The 20,874-nt window shown below is 43.6% G+C and overlaps 1 protein-coding gene and 1 long non-coding RNA gene across 4 annotated transcripts; both read right to left on the reverse strand.

Moving 5' to 3' along the window:
- Positions 1 to 4,409: 4,409 nt before the first annotated feature.
- LOC120664108 lies at positions 4,410 to 8,178 on the reverse strand. Of its 3 annotated transcripts, none has more exons than XR_005670773.1 (5): positions 7,485 to 8,178; positions 7,008 to 7,056; positions 5,296 to 6,926; positions 4,983 to 5,142; positions 4,410 to 4,909 (listed from the first exon to the last, which is right to left on the reverse strand). It is a non-coding gene; the product is annotated as an uncharacterized LOC120664108 (long non-coding RNA). The 3 variants fall into 3 exon arrangements; XR_005670772.1 differs by having other exon boundaries at positions 6,782 to 6,926; positions 7,485 to 8,177; XR_005670771.1 differs by having other exon boundaries at positions 4,983 to 6,926.
- A 451-nt stretch (positions 8,179 to 8,629) lies between these two features.
- Positions 8,630 to 18,761, reverse strand: LOC120667506 (probable sugar phosphate/phosphate translocator At3g11320). The gene is made up of 3 exons (XM_039947570.1): positions 18,684 to 18,761; positions 17,697 to 18,439; positions 8,630 to 9,077 (listed from the first exon to the last, which is right to left on the reverse strand). Exons 1-3 carry the CDS (start codon positions 18,759 to 18,761, stop codon positions 9,062 to 9,064), a joined length of 837 nt encoding a protein of 278 aa, XP_039803504.1. The 3' UTR covers positions 8,630 to 9,061.
- Positions 18,762 to 20,874: the final 2,113 nt, after the last annotated feature.

The raw sequence follows: 20,874 nt of genomic DNA on the forward strand, positions 1-20,874 counted from the left end.
AATGTTTATTCTGCAATGAATGTGGATGATGTATCGCATAAACGTAAGCATGATGATGAGACTACTTCGAAATTGTGGCATTGTCATTTGGGCCACATTTCGAGGGGGAGAATTGAGCGTCTCATAAGAGAAGAGATACTCCATTCATTAGATCTCTCAGAATTAGATCAGCGATGCGTTGATTGTATTAAGGGGAAATTCGCTAAGACAATTAAGAAAGGAGCTACTCGGAGTTCGGGCCTATTAGAAATAATTCATACTGATATTTGTGGCCCATTCTCAGTAAAGTTTGTTGATGGTTTTGACTCGTTCATTACTTTCACAGATGACTTCTCTCGTTATGGTTATATTTACCCCATTCATGATCGATCCGAGTCATTAGATAAATTCAAAATATTCAAGGCTGAAGTGGAAAATCAACATAATGTCACTATTAAATTAGCGAGATCGGATCGAGGTGGTGAATATTATGGGAGACATGCTCTATTCGGCCAAGTACCTGGACCATTCGCTAAGTATCTTGAAGAGAATGGTATAAAGGCCCAGTACAGTATGCCGAGCGAACCACAGCAAAACGGAGTTGCTGAGTGTCGTAATCGTACACTAATGGACATGGTACATAGCATGCTTAGTTATTCTACTTTGTCTGTGGAGCTGTGGATGGAAGCATTAAAAACAGCTGCACATATACTTAATCGTGTTCCTTCCAAATCCGTGCCAAAAACACCTTATGAGTTGTGGTTTGGGAAGAAACCATCGATTAATTATTTGCGTGTGTGGGGCTGTCCAGCCGAAGCTAAGTTATTTAATCCACAGCAAAAGAAATTAGATGATAAGACGGTGAGCTGCTATTTCATCGGATACCCTGATAAGTCTATGGGATACATATTCTACTGTCCTGATCGTTTCACTAAGTTCGTTGAGACCAGGCAGGCTGTATTCCTAGAGGATGCAGGAATCAGTGGGAGCTTTCCGAGGAGGGAAATTAATCTTGAAGAAATACGGGCTGAGCTTCCCATCCCGGTGATTCAAGAAACAGTAACACCTCAGTTAGTGCCGTTGTTTGTTCCTTCCATTCAGAGTACACCATCTGTTCAGATTATGCCTCCTGTTCAGAGGACTAGTGCTACTCCGCCTGTTGAAGTAGCTTCTGAGCCTGCGAGCGAACAACAAACTGAGCAAATGGCGCATAATGCTGAAGTTGAGAACCCTGTCGAGGTGCCTCAGACTGCACCTCAACCAGCACCTCAGCCTGTTGAACCATTAAGAAGATCACAGCGGGCTAGGAAACAGACAATTTTCCCTGATTATGAGACATACTTAAGTGAAGACATGTATGATGTTGGGAAAGCTGATGATCCTAACTCGTTTAGAGAGGCAGTATCATGTGAGAACTCTGCCAAATGGGTTGAGGCCATGGAAGAAGAGCTTAAGTCCATGAGTTCCAATGATGTTTGGGATCTGGTAGATATTCCTAATGGAGTCAAACCAGTAGGCTGTAAATGGGTCTACAAGACTAAACGTGACTCTAAAGGGAATGTCGAACGATTCAAAGCAAGGCTTGTAGCCAAAGGTTTTACACAAAAGGAAGGGGTTGATTATAATGAAACTTTCTCCCCTGTGTCTAAGAAAGATTCATTCAGAATCGTTATGGCGCTAGTAGCTCATTATGACTTAGAGCTACATCAGATGGCTGTCAAAACTGCGTTCCTTAATGGTAACTTGGATGAGACCATCTTCATGGCACAACCGGAAGGTTTTGTTGTGAAGGGCAAGGAACATTTAGGATGCAGACTTAAGAAATCTATTTACGGGCTTAAGCAAGCGTCAAGACAGTGGAACCTTAAATTCGATCAAATGATTAAGAAATTCGGATTTAAGGAGAATGATGTGGATAATTGTATATACACTAAGATAAAGGGTGGTAAATTTATAATTCTAGTGCTTTATGTGGATGATATCCTATTAGCGAGCAGCGATAAGCGTATGCTGCATGAGACAAAGGGATTTCTTTCATCCAATTTTGATATGAAAGATCTTGGTGAAGCCTCTTATGTTCTGGGCATTGAGATACACCGAGATAGGACCAAAGGAGTACTAGGATTGTCTCAAAAAGCATATATTGAGAAAATGCTTAAGAGATTTAATATGGATAAGAGTAAGGCCACACCTGTTCCATTAGCGAAGGGCGATAAGTTTAGTGAAGTCCAATGTGCTAAGAACCAATTGGAATCAGATGAGATGAAGGACATACCTTATGCTTCAGCTGTCGGAAGCCTGATGTATGCACAAGTCTGTACGCGTCCTGACTTGGCGGCATTTGCTACCGGAATGTTTGGAAGATATCAGAAAAATCCTGGAAAGGTCCACTGGGTTGGTGTTAAGAAGGCATTACGTTACTGCCAATGCACTAAAGACTTCATGCTCACATACAGAAGATCAGATAACCTTGAAGTTGTGGGTTATACTGATGCTGACTTTGCTGGATGTGTGGATAGTAGGAAATCTACATCAGGATATATCTACACGTTAGCTGGTGGAGCTATATCATGGAAAGGCTCTAAGCAAAGTTTAGTTGCAGTGTCGACGATGCAAGCTGAGTTTGTGGCATGCTATGAAGCAACTGGACAGGCTGTTTGGCTTAAGAATTTTATTCCGGGCCTCAAGGTAATTGACAGCATTACGGAACCTATAACGTTATACTGCGATAATCAGTCTGCAGTATTCTTTTCGAGTAACAACAAGTCAAGTGGTGCTTCCAAACACATTGACCTTAAGTATCGTGTTGTGAAAGAAAGATGCCAGGATCGAACCATTAAGATTGAGCATATAAGAACTAATTCTATGTTAGCGGATCCGCTCACTAAAGGCTTACCACCGAACGTGTTTAAGCAGCATGTTACTAATATGGGTTTGGTGGATAGTCTTTAGGTCCTGGTTTAGGGCCATTATGACTCCCAACTAACGAATAAGTGTTCTACGGAGGTGTTTCAGTGAGACTGTGGGTAATGGGGTCCCAGTAGTGCATCAAGCTACTGACGACGCATTGGTCCGGTACTTTCTGTTACTACTAAGGGTGAACATTAGTATGATACGAACATTAGCCTTAACCGTTCGATCAAGTGGGAGAATGTTGGAAATAAATTTCAGTTAAGATATTTGTGATGTTCACTATTAAGGAAGCGTTTAAACCATCTAAATGTGATTAAGGAAACCTAATTATAAAACCCTAATGGGCTGTGATCAGCAGGCCCATTAGGCCCGTTTCTAGAGGCTAGCCCCTAGCCCCACAGTGCCTATAAATATAAGGTCATGGTTAGCACCTTAATCACCCATTCATCTCAATCTAAAACCCTAGCCACCGCTAGTCTGATCGCTAAGGGAGGGTTTGGAAGGCCAAGCACTACCGTTGGCGCCCGAAGGACGCCGATTCGCTGCTCCATCTCCTACACCGACAAGAACGCCTACTTCCTCTACGGATCAGGCGTAAATGGCTGCTGCTACTGCTAATGCTGGTATAATGATTACCATTTACGACAAGAGCGCCCCGCCTCTCTCGCTGAAGGTGCCGCCCATGGCTTCACCGGCAAAGGAGCAGGCTGCCCAGGTTGTCGTGGAATCTGTGGTCGAGAGGAAGGAGAGAGAGAGAGCATGTGCTGTGGAGTCAGGTGGAGAGCAAGACGAGGGGGAGAATAGAAAGAGGAGATAAGCTTCACTGTCAGCCCACATGTCATGAGAGAAGGGTGGATGAGAGACTGACGGATGGCTCCCACACGTCATATAGAAGTAGGGGCTGAATAATAGGGGCTGCCGTTGGAGTTGATGTTCAAAAACAAAGCCCTAAAAAGTAGGGACAACCCCTACTCAATAAAATAGGGACTAAAAGTAGGGGTTGCTGCTGGAGATGCTCTTAGGCGGTTGGATATGAATTCATTTCGGATCGGGAATGATAGAAACAATAAGAAATATAATAAGAGATCGGATTTTATTCCGGATCAAAAATGAATTGCAAGATAATAAATTCATAATAGGTACAACAAGAGACAAGGATTGATTCCACACCTATAGACTCATGGATTGATTCCATGTCTTTTAATGTAGCTATCATAAGTATATTTTATTGCAATTAGTTTTCGACCCGGAATGAATCCTAGTCTCTTGTTATATTTCTTATTGTTCTTATCATTCCTGCCCGAAATAAATCCATGTCTAACCGAACAAGTGCTTAGGGATGTTTGGATTCCAGAGGTTTAAACACAAGCTAATTAGAAAGACTAAACAAGAATGCGGCTAAATTACGGCCAGCTGTACGGCCTATCCATTTTTGGTAACTAATATAATCAGACTTTTATTCCTTTCCATATTTAGATAAAACTGCCGCTGCAACTCAAAAGCATTGCCACAGATAATTCAAAAAATAGAAAACTGCATGAACGAAACATGCATTTTTTCCTGAATGTATATATGATTACAAGATAATATTCTGAACTACAAAAAGATCATAAACCTAACAATTTGGTTTGTAATATGCTCTTTATACAAACAGATTTGCCTCCCATCCTCCCTAAAATCAAGAACACACAGAGAAAACTAGCTATTCTTGACTCATATACAATCAGAAATGCTTGTTTCTAGTGCTTCGTACTTGCATAACTGGTAAGCACCTTTCATGACGTGCCATGCGACAACAAAAAAAAGGGCCCAAATCAGTTAGCATGCAACACTAACAAAAAAATGTCAAAACAAACAAAAACAAGTGGGACGAGACAAACAAAAACAGGTCATAATTTCCTCCACAGTCATATGGCTACAGTAGCTGCTATGAAGCTGTGCATGAATCCAATCGACGTTGAGCACTCCACTTCTGGAGGGTGACTATTTGATTGAACAAAACGGAGAAAAATCTGGGCTGAGAATACAAGAACAGAGATATAAAATCACCCGGTAATTTCGCTATAGAATGAAAAGCAATGTTTACATACCTGAAAACATCTTAAAATCGATGCTGACCAAAAACTGCTGGCAGGATCATGGCGCTACTGATGCTGATGTCCGTCCTTTTTGATCTGCACCAAGCCACATCGCACTGCAAGCTATTGCCTCAACATAGCGCGCCACCAGGTCCCAACCTCAACGATTTAACTAGGGACAATATATTTGACTAATTTAAAAGTGAAAAATAGAATTATTGAGAAGGTATAATTTTCTTATTGGAACCAGTTATTTATCAAATAAAAAAGTAGAAATAGCCTAACTGAAACAGTAGATTAGCCTAAATGGGAACAATATGCTTACCGGATTCAAGAAAGTTTGTGCACCATAACTAGAAACACTTAGAAAAAGTGCCTAGTTGCTCATAAGAACAGAATTGGTGCAAATGGATGAAATCAATTGTCAGAATTCCCTACAAGAAACATGCTTTAACTGTATACACTAAAAGAATTGCAAATATGAGTTGTGGCACCAAAGCAAAAACAAATGCTCACAGCTTCATAAAGCTTTCTTTAATGAGTTGTTACATTGCAGGTTGTTGAATGCTGATTGAACATAGTGGTAGGGAGAGATAATATCTACTACAAGTGATAATAGTTGTATGTGTACTTAAGACAATTAATAAAAAAAGGAATTATGAAAAATGCTTGATAAAAGATTACCTAATGAAATACATTGTTTTATCTACCAAGAACCATATTATTCTATAATGCAGAAATATAGTGTTGCCTACTGAAATGTATTGTTTTTACATAATCCAGAATCATATTATTGCCTATTAAGGAAAAAAGGTTGCATGCAACGCTTATATACTACCTGGCGAAAAGCATAAAAATTTTCTAAATTACTTCATGTGAACATTTGAAATGCTAGTTGGATATTATTTAAATGCCTATTGAAATTTATTAAAATGCTAATGATAAACATGTGTGCAGCTAGTTTCAGAACTGCTAGATAAAAAACTATCATCCATGCTGAAAAATGCTAACAACCATGCAGAAAATGAATGCACTAAAAAGGAGATGGTCCAATGCAAATTTAATCTAAAAGTGGGGCTGCAAAATAAAAGTAAATAAGGAAGACTATTAGTTCATGCCATGAACACATCACATAGCTTGTCCATATCACAAAAATGAAACATTCACAATCACAGGATGGGCATGATCTTTCAATCATATTTTAAAACTTCAGAATCGCAGGATGGTTTATTTGTCTAGTATGATGCCTTTGCCTACCATGTAATAAGTAGGAAATAAGCTATGTGACAAAACAGACGACAACCTCAATTCATTAGAACTGAACATCACATGGCATGCATCTATTTGGGAAAATCTCATGCAATTAAATTAACTAGAACCCAATCAATCAGTACATGTCAATATTAATGCACGATGGATTGGGATATAAAGCCAGTTAATAATATTAATCACCAAAATGATGGTGCGAGAATCAAAGTGATATATCCATTTCACTTGTAGCAATATACACATGAAATTGCTAAAATCAGAACACAAAAAATGCTAAACTAAATTGAATAATTTGCCTGTTCATTTAAGCATAAGCTGCCTATATAAAATCCAAAACATGATGAGTAGGAACATTGGAAAAATGCTAGAATCATAATGCAAAAAATGCTAAACTAAAATTAACAAATTACTTGATTTGGCAAAAGTTGACATGGGTGAATCATGGATTACCAAAGAGAATATAATTATGGCATAAAATGCCTAGACAATAGAAAAGACAAGAATGGTGTCAAACGGATGGAGAGATGCATAAGACATCTCACCATGGGAGTTGCCTGGCATGGCACCTGTGTTGTGGCAACCGGTAGGAAGACCTCAAGATTTGGGGGGTAGATCCAAATCTCTATATTGGTTGCACCTTACTTGTGCACTGCCTCCCTAGGGTTCTGATTTCACTCCACACTGCATCTAAAACATCAAAACAATCAAGGTACAGACTAACAATGAATTTGTGCAGGGGGCTACAACATCAGGAGTGCACAACCTCACCTCTCACCTAGTCCTTTGAATCACTCTTATTCCACTCAGAATGAAACTTCTGCAGCAGCAAACTTATCGGCAAAAAATATTGGTAAATCAACACAACAGTTACAATGCAAAAAGCAACTGCTCAGAACCTTATAAGCAAAACTTTGAAAAGTATTAAACAAAATAGAATGCATACAAAGTATTTTCAGCAATCTAAATTCTAAATATTCACAAAAAATGTCTTGAAGCCTCATCGTCTAGCACCAAATAAAAGCATAGACTGCCTCCATCAAATTTGGCTGAGCCTGCTATAGGACCAACCAAAAAGCACCAAATTCTAAATTTGGCTGAGACTGCATACACGAGTATCCTACTCCATGACCATCTCCGAAAAAACAAACACCATGCAAAAACCCCCAAATCAAAACCTTGATTGGACACACAAGTGAGCGCGGTTTTGGATGTGCCTCAGGCAGAGAAGAGGGAGAGAAAGCTCACCTTAACATGCTGCATGCTTCGGCGCACCACACACAGGATGCCTACGCATAGGGGATCTCCCCTGCCGCCCACTGATCAGTGCACTGATGAAAAAATCAACAAATTCCAAAAAAACATCAGCAATGGAGGGCAGCCCAGATGATCAACTATTTCTAGTGGTTCACTTTTCTAGAACCAGTTTTCTATTCTAGTAAATTTGCTTTTTGCATCTTCCTTTCTTGTGCGGCTGTGCATTTTATCCCACTCAAGCTCTCCACCATATTCTCCTACTTGATTCACCAAAACTGCTTAAACACAACATAAAATAACAAAAAAAGTGAATCGTAAGATGCTCAACAAAATTGCTTAATGAACTGTGTTATTTTACCTAGATAGAATAATAATACTGCTTACTGGAAACCAATATTATTGCCTCCGTAGTTACTGAGAACCATCATTAAAATGTCTATACTAGACTGAAAAGACCTAACTAACCTAATAGAAATGCTTATGAGTTTTATAAAAAAAATGCTAGCCGGTGTAGCATAAATTGCCTTAGAAATTGCATATTCTCAACTCGGTGTCGCTCCGTGCGCCGCCGTCGCCGCAGCTTCGCGCCCCACCATCGCCATTCCAGCGCACAAAACAGCCCTCGCACCGCAGCCATGCCTGCACCACGCCGCGCCACACCCTAGCCTGCACACTGCCCCTGCGGCACCACCCCTTGGGCCGCCGCCGCGCACGCAGTTGCGGATTCCCCCCCCCCCCCACACCCGCGCGCCTCCAGCACGCTGTCATGCCATGGCCTCACCTGCACGCCGCTCGCACAGCCACCGCGGCACCAACCCTCGGGCCGCCGTCGTGCACGCCAATACAGATCTGCGCAGCCCCGCTGCCGCTGCTCTGCACCGCTGGCGTTGCAGATCCGCGCTGCACATTCCGCGGCTGCAACCCCATGCGCAGCATGGGAGGGCGCTCACAGGAGGAGCGCTGTGGGATAGGAGGGGAGGCCGCGGAGGTGGACGGGATTGGGGGGTGGCGGCGGCGGGGACGGGGAGGGGGAGGAGAATCGGTAGTGAGATTAGAGGGGAAGGGGAGAGGAGAACGGGAGAGAGGGAGGTGCCATTATTCCGAATGGCACCTCCTGAGATAGCATCTTTTTTTCGAATCGAGGAACTTCCTCATTTCCATTACTGAAACGGAAATACAACCATCCACTCCTAGAAGGAGATTCAAGAGAGTGCAAAAAAGAGACAAGACCTGACTGGCTAAGTTTCAGCCAACCACACAGATAACGCAGGCTGTGGACCTAGGATTCCTAGGGGCCGAAGAGCGACCAAATTTAAGTCTTACATGCAGCAAAGTTCAAGTAACTAAGACAAAAGTTCAGAACAGGGTGAACGCAACCACAGCGCCAGCAGGTCGAGAAAAGCAGGAAGAGGGAACATCTGCTTCATTCTTCATCATCTTCAGAGTCGTCAGCAACACCAGGGGGAGCAGGGAGTTGAGGGAGTGACATTGGAGGACCTTGTTGAGCAAGCACTCTTTGGGCACAGGAGAGCAAAACCTTCACCCCATCCAGTAGCTGTTCCTGGAACTCAGCCTTGTAAAGACCTGCCCAATATTTCATAAAAGCACTTGCCTGGATTAGAATTTCAGCAGGATGTTTAATCACTTTCTTGTCAAAACAAGCTCGATTCTGGCTCTTCCAGATAGCCCAGCAGACCGCTACTAGGCCAAAGGTGTGAACCAAACCACCATTTGGTAACCATGTTTTAATCCAACTATAATACTGAGTCAGATCTCTTGGGATGTTGTTGGCACCTAAACAGGTGCCCACCATTCCCCACACCACTTTGGATACAGAACATTGAAAGAAAAGATGGTCACGAGATTCTGTTTCAGAGCAAAAGTAGCATGCTGGGTCACCCAACCAATTTCTTTTGAGCATATTATCTTTTGTTAGAATTGCATCTTGTTCAAGTAACCACATGAAAATTTTGATCTTGTAGGGATTTTAGCTTTCCAAATATGTTGAAAATGAGGCCCAACATCTCCAAGTGACAACCAATCATAAGTAGTTTTTGTGGTAAAGATGCCACTTTTCCTGTTCCACGACCATCTAATTTCATCATCCAGATTGGTAAAAGGATATGAGAAAATTTTATCAACTGTTCCAATCCATTGTTCAAAAAGAGTGGAAGATAACCATCTCTGAAACTGAATGTGCCCATGCTTTTGTATAAATTTGAGAACAGTAATGTTTTTGTCAAAACACAGATCAAACAAAACAAGTTGCAGAATACACAAAGGTTGAGAGTCTAACCAGACATCTTTCCAAGGCAAAATACTAGCACCATTTTTTGTTTTGATAGATCTACCTCTCAAGTATATGTGCCTGATTTGTAATAAGTCTTTCCACACCGGGGAATAATTAACCTTCCATTTCACAATACTAACCAGGTCAGATGATAGATATTTGGCTTTCACAATCTCTTGCTAGAGGCCCTGTTCCATTTCTAACCTCCACCACCACTTACAAAGCAAGCTGATATTCATTCTATAAATATTTTTCACCCCTAACCCACCTTTCTTTTTACTTTTGCAAACTGTTAGCCATTTGACTAGATGATATTTCTTTTTTCTACCACCTCCCTGCCAAAGAAAACTTCTTCTTTGTTTTTCCAAAGAATTCACAATAGTCTTAGGGAATAGGTACATTGACATATGGTAAATGAAAGTGGTGGACAAGCATGAGTTAATTAGAGTTACTCTGCCAGCTATGGATAAAGAGCTGCCTTCCCAAGAGGCAAGCTTCTTCTCATTTTTTTCCACTAAAGGAAGCCAATCCTTAATATGCAGCATTTCAAAGCTAACAGGAACCCCCAGATACTTCAAAGGAAAACTGCCAATTTGACAGTTAAAGAGGTCTGCATATTGAGTGTTAAGAGTATCATCACCATGAATCATAATTATCTCAATTTTAGAAAATTAATTTTGAGCCCAGACATCATTTCATAAAAGTATAAGAGCAATTTCATGTTCCTAGCTTTGGTCATATCATTTTTTAAGCACACAATGGTGTCATCTGCATACTGTAGCAGAATCACACCTCCAGGAATTAAGTTGTCAGCCAGGCCAGTAATCAGGTTTGCCCTTCGGGCTTTCCTGACCATCCTATCTAGGCAATCAGCAGCCACATTGAAGAGTATGGGAGAGAGTGGATCCCCTTCAGCTGACAAAATAAGGACCCACTTTATCATTTAACTTGACACTAACAGTCCCACCTGTAACCACCTGTTGCATCCAGGTGCACCACTTCTCAGAGAAACCACTCAGCTTCAGTGTGTCAAACAGGAAAGCCCAATTTACCTTGTCATATGCCTTTTCAAAATTCAGTTTCAGGATAACTCCTATCTCCTTTCTTCTCTTGGTTTCATGAAGAATCTCATGTAAAGCTAATACTCCATTCATTACATTACGGTTTTTCAAAAAAGCAGATTGGGTGGTGAGTATCAATCTAGCTGCTACTTTCTGAAGCCTCAGAGCAAGAACCTTAGTAATGAGTTTGTATAGGCAGTTCAACAAGCAAATTGGTCTGAATTGTTGGATTCTCTCAGCTTCTTGTATTTTAGGTAGCAGCGTAATGATTCCATAGTTGATTCTGCATACATCCATGGAACCTTGGTGAAATTCATGGAAGATCTCCATAATATCATGTTTGACAATATCCCAGCAATTTTGGTAGAACTCCACAGGGATAGAATCAGGTCCAGCAGCTTTGTTTTTTTTCATTTGAAATAGAGCATTCTTAACTTCTTCCTCGGTAAATGGTTTGATCAGTTCCTCATTTTCATCATTTGTAACTTTCTCCCAATCTTCCCAAAGATCAGGATCAATTTGGAAGATATTTCCAGCCGGTGGACCAAATAGTTCCTTATAGTATGAGGTGGCATGTTGGATGAGATCATCATCCCCATCAATAATAGAATCTCCATCTTTTTAAATACATGATGGTGTTCTTTCTTTTTCTTGCATTAGCAATCCTTTGGAAATATCTAGTATTCAGATCACCTTCATGAAGCCACTTATCATGGGATCTCTTAAACCAATATAATTCTTCATCTCCCAAAATCTGCATAAGCTTACTTTTCAGGGAGACCATCTTTTGTAATTGATCCAAGGATAAACCAGATTCTTCCTCGATTATCTCTAAAGCCAGCAGTTCAGTGTGTATATCATTTTTCCTTTTCTTTTGTTGTCCTTGGATATTGAATCCCCACCCTTTGAAATATTGTTTGAATCTTTTCAACTTATTTTGAACCAGTCCTATTGCAGAACTGGCATGACAAGGTTTTGACCATAGTTCTTGCACAGTTGTGAGAAAGTCGGGATGTTTAAGCCAAGATAACTCAAAACTAAAAGAGAGTTTGCTCAAGTACTTATTCTCTTCTGTAGTTAAAATCAAAGGGTTGTGGTCAGAAACTTCCCTTGGAAGTTTGTAGACTACCACCCTAGGGTAGGTGTCATCCCATTCTTTGGTTATCAAAAATCTGTCTAATCTCTCTAGAGTTGGATTCTCTTAATTATTTGACTAGGTGAACTTTCCACCTGACATTCTAACATCTATTAGCTCCTGTGCAGCAATGACAGAGTTAAAAACATGAGAGCTTCTACTCAATCTACCACTCTTGTTTTTTTCACCCAAAATACAAATTTGATTATGAGTATAGAATCGCGAAGCATAATTTTGCATTTAAGTATTCCGATTAAATAAATATGAGTGTCACCCAGGGCATAAGGGGCACGATGACTTGGCCTCATCCTCTCCTTCCTCCGGCTTAATACCGGCGGTCTGTTCAGGGAGATGTAAATCTAATAATGTTAAAATCCCCAACTACAAGAAAAGGGTCTTTATTTCTACTACAGAAATTAGCTAGTTCAGTAAGAAATTCCAACTTATTTTCCTCATGAGGAGCACCATAGATATTAAGGAAGTTCCACTTCACTTTCTTCTCCTTATCATAGAGATTCAATTGTAATATGTATTTTCCTTCATGGAAGGAACCAATATCAAATTTGTCAATATGTACTCCACTTAGGATCCCCCCAGACCTGCCATTGGAAGGAATCCATTTCCATAGATAGGATCCTGAGGGGTCTATCAGCCTGAGAGTTCTGTCATCAATTTCTTCTTGCATTGTCTCTTGTAACCCAATGAAGTAAAATTTGTGTTCAGAAATGATATTTCTGAGAAATGCAGAGACACCAAATTTTTTAATGCCTCTGCAGTTCCATATCAGACCTTTCATTTCTTAGTCTTTGTTTTCTGTTTTGAAGTCTTTGGTGAATCCAAAGTTGAGTTTCCCAACTTTGCATCCCCACATTTTGTTTTTGTGCAAGCATTTTCCTTGCATCCTTTTCTCTGTGGTTTTTTCCCAGAGAGGGTCAACCTTCTCACAGATCTTCTATGTCTTTTAGATTGAACCAGAATAAAATCCTCCTCCTCAGAATTTTCCTCCTCTACCCAATCTAACAGAGTCTGATCATTTAATTGGGTAGTTTGAGATGGATTCAAATCCTGGACATTATTTGTTTCAGATAAAGTAGAGGATTTCAGTTTTTCCTGAAGAGAGAATCTAGCATTTTCAAGGTCCTTAAGCATATCAATAGAGTCAAAATCTTTCACACCCAAGTTGACACCCATAAGATTACCTTTTTCAACAATAGAATCATTATCAAGAGAAGAAAAGGAGTTAGAGTAGATTGAGGTAGTACCTTCAGATGTTCTTTTCTTGTTGCTTTTATCAGGATTCTGGTTCAGATGCCCCACCAAATTCTTCTGGATCCTGTCACTTGTCCTTCTTTCTTCCCTTTCTTTTCTGAGAATATCACAGGGATGCAACATGACTTTCAGAGGCTGCTCAACATTGTTACGCAGTGTAGTATTATTATCCCCAGGCTCACTGGAAGCATCCTTGATTTCTGATATTGTGATAGTAGAGTTCTGCCTTTTTGCATTTTCAAAGATGTGCTGATTCACCATGTCCACTTCCTGGTTAGAAAGATTAGATACCCTCCATAGGGATTCCCTATGCTTGGATGACTCTCCTTCCTTGTTGAACATTTTGTTCACTTATTCTGCAAAGCCCTCACTATCATCACTGTTATCCATGTAACTTTCTCTCTCAATGTCATTGTTAGGCTCATATGTAGCAGCTGGGATGATCTCATCATCAGGTGTTATGGGAGTGTTGCCACCCTCCATGTTGCTGAACCCAAGTCCTTTCTCACAGAATGATGATGTTGACTTCAGGTTTCCATGGGAAAGTCATTTACCAGGAGCAGATCCAAATTTTCTGGATAAGTGGTCAGTCTCTGATTGAACCCCCTTGCCACTACCAGATCCATGAGTGTGCTCTTCTGTATTCTCCCCTTTTTGTGATTCAAATCTGAGGGATTCCTCTGTCCTCATTTTCTTGGAACTGGGGTGTTCATCAGGATCACCAACCTTAGTGGCAGTGTTTAAGGGTATTGGCTCTTGTGCTTCATTGTCTTCCAACTCAAAGAATAAATCATAAATGAACAATCCAAGATTATATTCAGCTGAGAGAGGTACCTGCCTGATGTCCCTACAAGCAATCTTGACTCTAACATAGTTGTGCCTGAATCTGGTTTGTTCATCAATAGAGATTGTCTTACCCACTAAGCCCCCAATTTTAGCAATAGTACGAAGCCCCCGCTGATCAATAGGAATGCCACTCACTTTGAACCATGCCTGCTGCAATTGGCCCTTGGCTCCCATTGAAGATTTCCAGGGTTCAATAACCATCAGTTCATCTCCTTCTTTCACCCCCAGCTTGAACTTACTATAATCATGCACCATCTTAGCATTTGGAAACCTCATAGCGAACTTGTTTTTAGCAAGAGCTTTCGCAGACCATTTCCAGTATTCATGACTAATGATATTGCAGAACTCCAACTCAATCTGTTTAGCAGACAACTCTCCGCGAACAACTGTGATAATTGCAGTGCTAGAACGATCCCGTGAGGTCTTCTGATCTATGTGCTCATCAATATGAAAAAAAACTCTAATCCAAGATCTGAGCAGCACACAATTCAGGACCCATGTTCCACAGCGGTTCCCTCTTGCAATCTAGAGTGCTATGATTAGCGAAACCACACATTTCACAGAATTCCTTCCTTCTACATTCCTCGGTAGAGTGATTTCTCAGCCCGCACACAGAACAACCGGATTTTACTTGAGGAGGTCTATTGGTGTGTACCTCTGATGTAGCGGTTTTGCCATCTTCAGTTCTCTTGCCAGTATCCTGCTTCTGTTCTTCCTTGGAAGCAGTAAATCCAGCAGAACGATCCCAGGCCGAGGAAGAAGATCCTCCACGAACGTTTTCCTCCTCATCTGACCTAGGGTTTCTCTTGGAACCTTTAGATCCGCCCCGTTCCTCAGAACCCGAATTCTTCTGATTGCCTTGGTCTCTTCCTTCATCAGTCGATCTATGACCACTGCCTCGCCCTTGAATCTGCTGCCAGACATTGGTTCTAGCCCCCATCGCGACCCAATCCCTAACCGAAACGTCCTCCTCCGAAACCGCCTTTGTGGCTCATCACTAGTGATTGGGTTTGGAGTACCTGAGCATACGATTTGATGGAGGAAACTGGGCGGGATTTGTGGTGGGATTTGTGAAAGTAACCCACGAATTTGGCTATACACGAAGAATCAAAGGAGGGACGAACTGGATCGGGGTTGTCTAGATCCCCTCATTTCAAAGGGATGTTGACATCGGGCTGGATTCCAGCATCGCTCCCGACTCCTTCATCATTGTTCACGATGTTGTCGAATGTCCTGCAACTAGGATCAACGCCCAGCACCCCTTTCCAAATCCGACATGGCGGGGGTGACCACACCTTGGTGCTAACCGGATGCTTACCGAATCCCGTCTTGTGGGGATCCACTGGCAGAGAAACGCGCTCTCGATCCGCAACGAGTTTCCCGCTTGAATCGCCTTTAGGTGGCGCCTTCTGATCACCCACCGATCTCCACTTGAATTGAATCGGGACAAACCGTAGTTTGGCCGATGATCTCTCTAATGAATCGAGAGGAAAACTCGATTCCGATCGTGCTCTCTTGAAGGCTCTCGAGGAGGGATCAACGGGGAAGGAGAAGCTTCCGCCGAGAGCTCCTTCTGGGCGGCCGGGAGCTCGAGCGGGTGAGGAGGAGCGACGTGCGCGAACGGAGGAGCTCCGCCTCCGCGCGACGCTCACCAAGAGGCTCGTGTCGGCGGCGGCGGCGCTGCAGGGGCGGGGCAGGGGAAGGTTGAAAGCATCTAGGCCCTCTAGGTATGTTTCGGTGATTAATGACAACCATTATTGTGACTAATGAGTTTGTGTAGCTTAATGAAATCTTATCGCTCATTGGATCATATGTTAAAGAGACCCCTAAATTTCATCATTCAAAAAGACGATCTTGGTATTAAACTCAAATATATAACAAGACTAAGGATATTTCTAGTCCTAAGTGTCGCAAGGTTGAGAAGGACACTTAGGTTAGTATAGGTTTTATAGTTTTGTAGATATCGCACTATTAAGAGGGGTTAAGGCCAAGTAACTTGAGCATGGACATGGTCAATCAAAAAATGGATGCACACATTGGTCACTCAGGTTCTTGGAAGCTCAAACAAGTGCTATTCAACTCATATCTCAACAATATTTGGATTTCATTCAAGACTCAAATCAAAACAGACAAAATCAGGAAAAAGTCTTATCACCGGTTTAACCGACGACATCAATTTTCTATACGTCAGTTAAACGCTGTCACTGAAGCATAGACATTGAGTACACCGGTTAAACCGACGATATTTGAAATTAACGTCGGTGCAGTTGTCCAGAACGTTAGTTTTCCAGGGATTTCTAAGCTTATACTCACCGGTTAAACCGACGATGGATTTGAGTTAGCGTCGGTGCAGTTGTCCAGAGAGTTGGTTTTTCAGTTGATCAGTGGACAACTACACTCACCGGTTAAACCGATGATACGTCGGTTAATTTGCTCGAGCTGTAACGGCTAGTTTTTCAAACGGGCAATTTACATTCATCGGTTAAACCGACGATGACTTTTGGAGGGCCGTCGGATTAACCGCGTTGCGTACTTTTCTGGCAGCTTTTCTCCAACGGCTCTATCCGCGTGAGCTGCCCATATATACCCCTCCAATGGGTCATTTTGAAGTCTCTTGACACCAGCCAACACTCATACACTCATTCTATTGTTGAGAGCCACCTTGAGCTTCACATTCCACTCATTTGATCTTTCAATCATCCAAGAAGCAAGGCTAAGTACTTGAGTAGAAAGAAACTTGTGTGCATCCGTTCTTGGTGATCGGTTCTTGCTCAAGTGAAGGCCCTAGCTTGTTACTCTTGGTGATTGGCATCACCTAGGCGATCTTGGTGATTGAGGTGTTTCTTGCGGAGCTTGCCAAGTTGATTGTGGGAGCCCGAAGAAGATTGTACGTGGCTTGAGCTCCACCACGCCGGGATGGTGAACGAACACTCTTAGTGAGCACCCTCGTCTCGGTGACTTGGGAGGTGACAAGACTCTTAGTGAGTGTCACAACGTGGATTAGGGGTGTATGCCAACACACCGACACCACGGGAAAAAATACGGTTGTCTCTTGCCCACTCTTTACATTCAAGCACTTACTTTCATGCAATTTATTCATGTGCTTGACCCTAGAGATTGTAACTTAGCTCTACCTTGCTTAGCTTTATTTTTTATCCTTTATAGCTTGTGTAGGTTGCTTAGTTAGCCGGTTGGTGAATTAAGCCTTACTAGTATTGCATAGGTTAAGGTTGTTTTATTTTGTTTTAGAATTTTGAAAAAGTCCCAATTTACCCCCTCTCTCTTGGTCCATCGATCCTTACAAAAGTAATCGCGGAGCAGAGGGGGGAGAAAGAGATTGAAATGAGCTCGATTGGGCACTCGGGCCGGATAAAAGGGCTCAGGTCGGGGCGCGAGGGGCTAGAGTGGAGTCTAGCTGGACCGCCGCGCTGGCATCCACGGGGGCAATAGTGGTAAAAATGTAAATATTTTTTCTTTTCCGTGTTGATTCTGTAATTGCAAAAACAAAAATGCTATCTCATCATTATAATAGTATAAAGTTAAAATCCCCAAGAGAAACAAATCAGGACGGAATAGATCGAAGAAAATGGAGGCGGCTTTACCCCGTGGCGATGACGACGCCCGCGACGACGGGGATGAGCGCGGCGTAGGTGGCGCATGCCTCCCGGCGCGCGGCGACGGCGTAGGCGAGGACGGCGGTGAAGAAGGGCGTGGTGGCGCTGACGGCCTGGTTGAAGGAGACGGGGAGGTAGCGGAGGGAGACGTTCCCAGCGACGACGGAGGCGCAGAAGACGGCGCCGAGCACGGCGACCCTGGCGAGCTGCCCCCGAGAGCGGCGGCGGGCGGGGGCGGCCCCGGCGTAGGCGTGGGCGAGGGTGGAGAGGAGAGCGCAGGCGGACATGTGGCAGGCGGTGAGGAAGACGGGGTAGCGGAAGCCGTAGACGGAGAGGAGGTACTTGTTGAGGAGGAGCACCCCGATGTTGGAGGCGTACCACGCCGCCACCAGCCCCGCCGTGACTCCGGGGAGGCAGCGGCGTCCGCGGCCGCGGCGGACGTGGGGAGCGCGTGGTGGTGGTGCGCCTCCTGCCCCATCTCGGAACGGACCCGGGTGCGGCGGCGGAGGCGGGGGGAGATGGGTCGGGGAGGCGCTGGCCTGCTGCCGCCGCGGGCTTTGGGAAGGGGTTACACGTGACTGTGGATTAGTAGTAGTTGGCGCCGCGCTAAGGGCATGTACAACGGTGTTAATTGTGCCGTCTATAACTGGTTTTTCACGAATATCGATCCGGTTTAACGAGATGACGGGTGGTGTCGTCGTTTCGCCAGACGACGGCTGCGGCTCGTGCTCCTAGATGACGCAGACGGCAGCGCGATCGTTGTAGCAGCAGCTCGCACTAGTCGACGGCTCCAGAGGATTGCGTGCGACGGCTCTGCTCTGCTCCCGGTCAGCATATGCCCGTCGTCCTCCTCCTCCCCCTTCGGACTGAAACTGAAAGCCGCCATTGGGGCAGAACTCAAGCCGCTGATTCACCAAAGGCCAGCCGTCTTGATCCAATTTCTCAAGCGGAGACCACACCGGCGACCTCACCGACCTCCCCGGGCCCCTCGTTCCAGCCACCGTGCCCTGGAACTTCATGGCCAGTGAGCCCAGAGCTGCCCCCGCCCGCCATGGCTAGTGGATACTGGATAACTGAGCTCCACCTTCCGGTTCCCGTTCCTTCGAAGCAGTTCATCGACGCTGGAGCGTGGCCGGAGCTGCAGGCGACGCTGCGCATCAGCACGTCCAACCTCAAGCAGGGCCTCTACTCCATCATCCAGGCCAGGCCCGCGGTGCAGCGCGCTGAGCTCTGCAAGCTCTACTCCGACGTGTGTTTGCTTATCTTAGCTTGTTCTGCTGTTGCGTGCAGCTCGACTACGCGACCAAGACAAGGACAAGTTGCAGGTGCAGGAGCCGTACTACGGCAACATCGTCTCCGCCCTCGACGAGATCTTCGCCAAGATCATGTAGCTGCTCATGGTTATCCAGGATACAGGGAGCATGCGTTCAAGAAAGACTAGGAGCTTGAATTACACTCATATGCAGGGAGAAGCAAATGGCGACCGGCAAAAAGGCTTTCATTCGTGCTAGTAGCCAGTTTTCTTGACGGAACTATTTAGCTAGTTCTAGGTAGCTTCCTCTGCCACATCTATTCTCTCTACAATCCAAAGGAGAAATCCAAAAAAAAATGGATATTCACTGGTGCAGCACGACAAGAAAAACTAGCTATACATAAAGATACAACAAAGTGGTATACAAAGATCACTTTTATGCTTGATCACCATGATTTATGTGTTTATTTATGAATTAAATAATTTGTAGATGGACTAATAGACGAACCATTGTATTATTTGTCTATTTAGCTATCTATGTGCGGTGTTCTATGTACTTACAGACAGCAGCTGTCTGCACGATTGTACATTGTACATGCAATGTTGTGTCGGGGCCGAGACCTAGCAAGGGGGCGACGGGGACACGTGGCGCGCCGTGCCGTACTGGCGCCGCGCCGTCAAACATCCGACATCGTCTCCCGCCCGGCGCCGGGCCTGTTTTGTTTTGGTTTTTTTTTCACCGGGCTGTGGGCCTGTGCAGGGGCGGAGACAGGGGGGTGGGCAGGGGCCTGGCCCCCTATCATCCCCAAATTTCCATTGTAAATTTAAATTTTGATTAAATTTTTATATAAATTTGTATGGTTGGCCCCCCTAATAATGAAAAAATTGCCATCCTGGCTCCGCCCCTGGGCCTGTGGCAGCTAGATTCTCACCTGCGCGATTATACATTCCGTTTCGGTTAAACTCAGGTTGACCAAACGTACAACGTAATCCCCCTAGACGTTGACAAGCTACTACGTTCGGTAAGCTCAGGGAAGGGGTTCGACGTTCTTTTTTTCTTTGGTCGAGCAGCAAGAACATTGACACGGTCAGCTTTCGGCTTTCGGCGTTCCGTGCGCCGCGAGCAGGCGAGCAACCCGAGGGAGGAGGAACGAACTGGGCGACGCCGTGCACCTACGGGGCGTGGGCTAGTCTACGGACTTTTGCGGCCAGGGGCCTGGAAGAGACGACACGATGACACTGGGATCGGAATTGATTTTTTCAGTTGTGCATTATGGGCGTGACAGTGACAAGCGAGGCACGCAGCGGCACGATCTGCTGCAAAAAATATGTTTATTTATTTATTTATTTATTTAAGTTTGGGCTTATATTCTTATAGTTTGTGGAATAGGCCGTGTTTATATGTCTAGCTGTAAAATTTTTGAATTTTTTTTACTATTTTGAAGTAGTAAATAAAATCTATTTGCTAATTTTTTGCACGGATTGATTATAAATCGCGAGACAAATCTAATGAGTATAATTAATTCATAATTAGCATATGGTTACTGTAGTATTACTGTTGCAAATCATGAATTAAAGATTCATCTCGTAATTTACAAATTATCCGTGAAAAAAATTATAAATAGATTGTATTTGATACTCTATACATTTGGCCAAATATTTTTTGGTGTAAAATTTTGGGATCTAAATACACCCATATGTTATGCCTATGATGGGGGTAGGAGGATGATGGCAGCGGGTTCACGCCGTGCACGTCTACGTCAATGAATAATGCCCCGGGGGAGAGGGGAAAAAAAAGTCAGTTCCTTCAATCAAGAAGCAGAACATCTTTCTGTACTCTGCGGACCGTATGGGTCGAGACGAGTTCCCTCTGTTGTGTCATCGTCTGTCAGTTGACACATTATTTCGGGCTCC

The sequence above is a fragment of the Panicum virgatum genome, chromosome 3N, assembly GCF_016808335.1.
Source record: "Panicum virgatum strain AP13 chromosome 3N, P.virgatum_v5, whole genome shotgun sequence".
NCBI classification, from domain to species: Eukaryota; Viridiplantae; Streptophyta; class Magnoliopsida; order Poales; family Poaceae; genus Panicum; species Panicum virgatum.

What these genes read in the sequence shown, in the direction of transcription:
- LOC120667506 (XM_039947570.1), bottom strand. Translation starts at nt 18,761, where the DNA reads ATGGCGGGCGGGGGCAGCTCTGGGCTCACTGGCCATGAAGTTCCAGGG. An exon ending in GGAACGAGGGGCCCGGGGAG is followed by an intron (nt 18,440 to 18,683) that starts GTCGGTGAGGTC and finishes TGCGTCATCTAG; the next exon opens with GAGCACGAGCCGCAGCCGTC.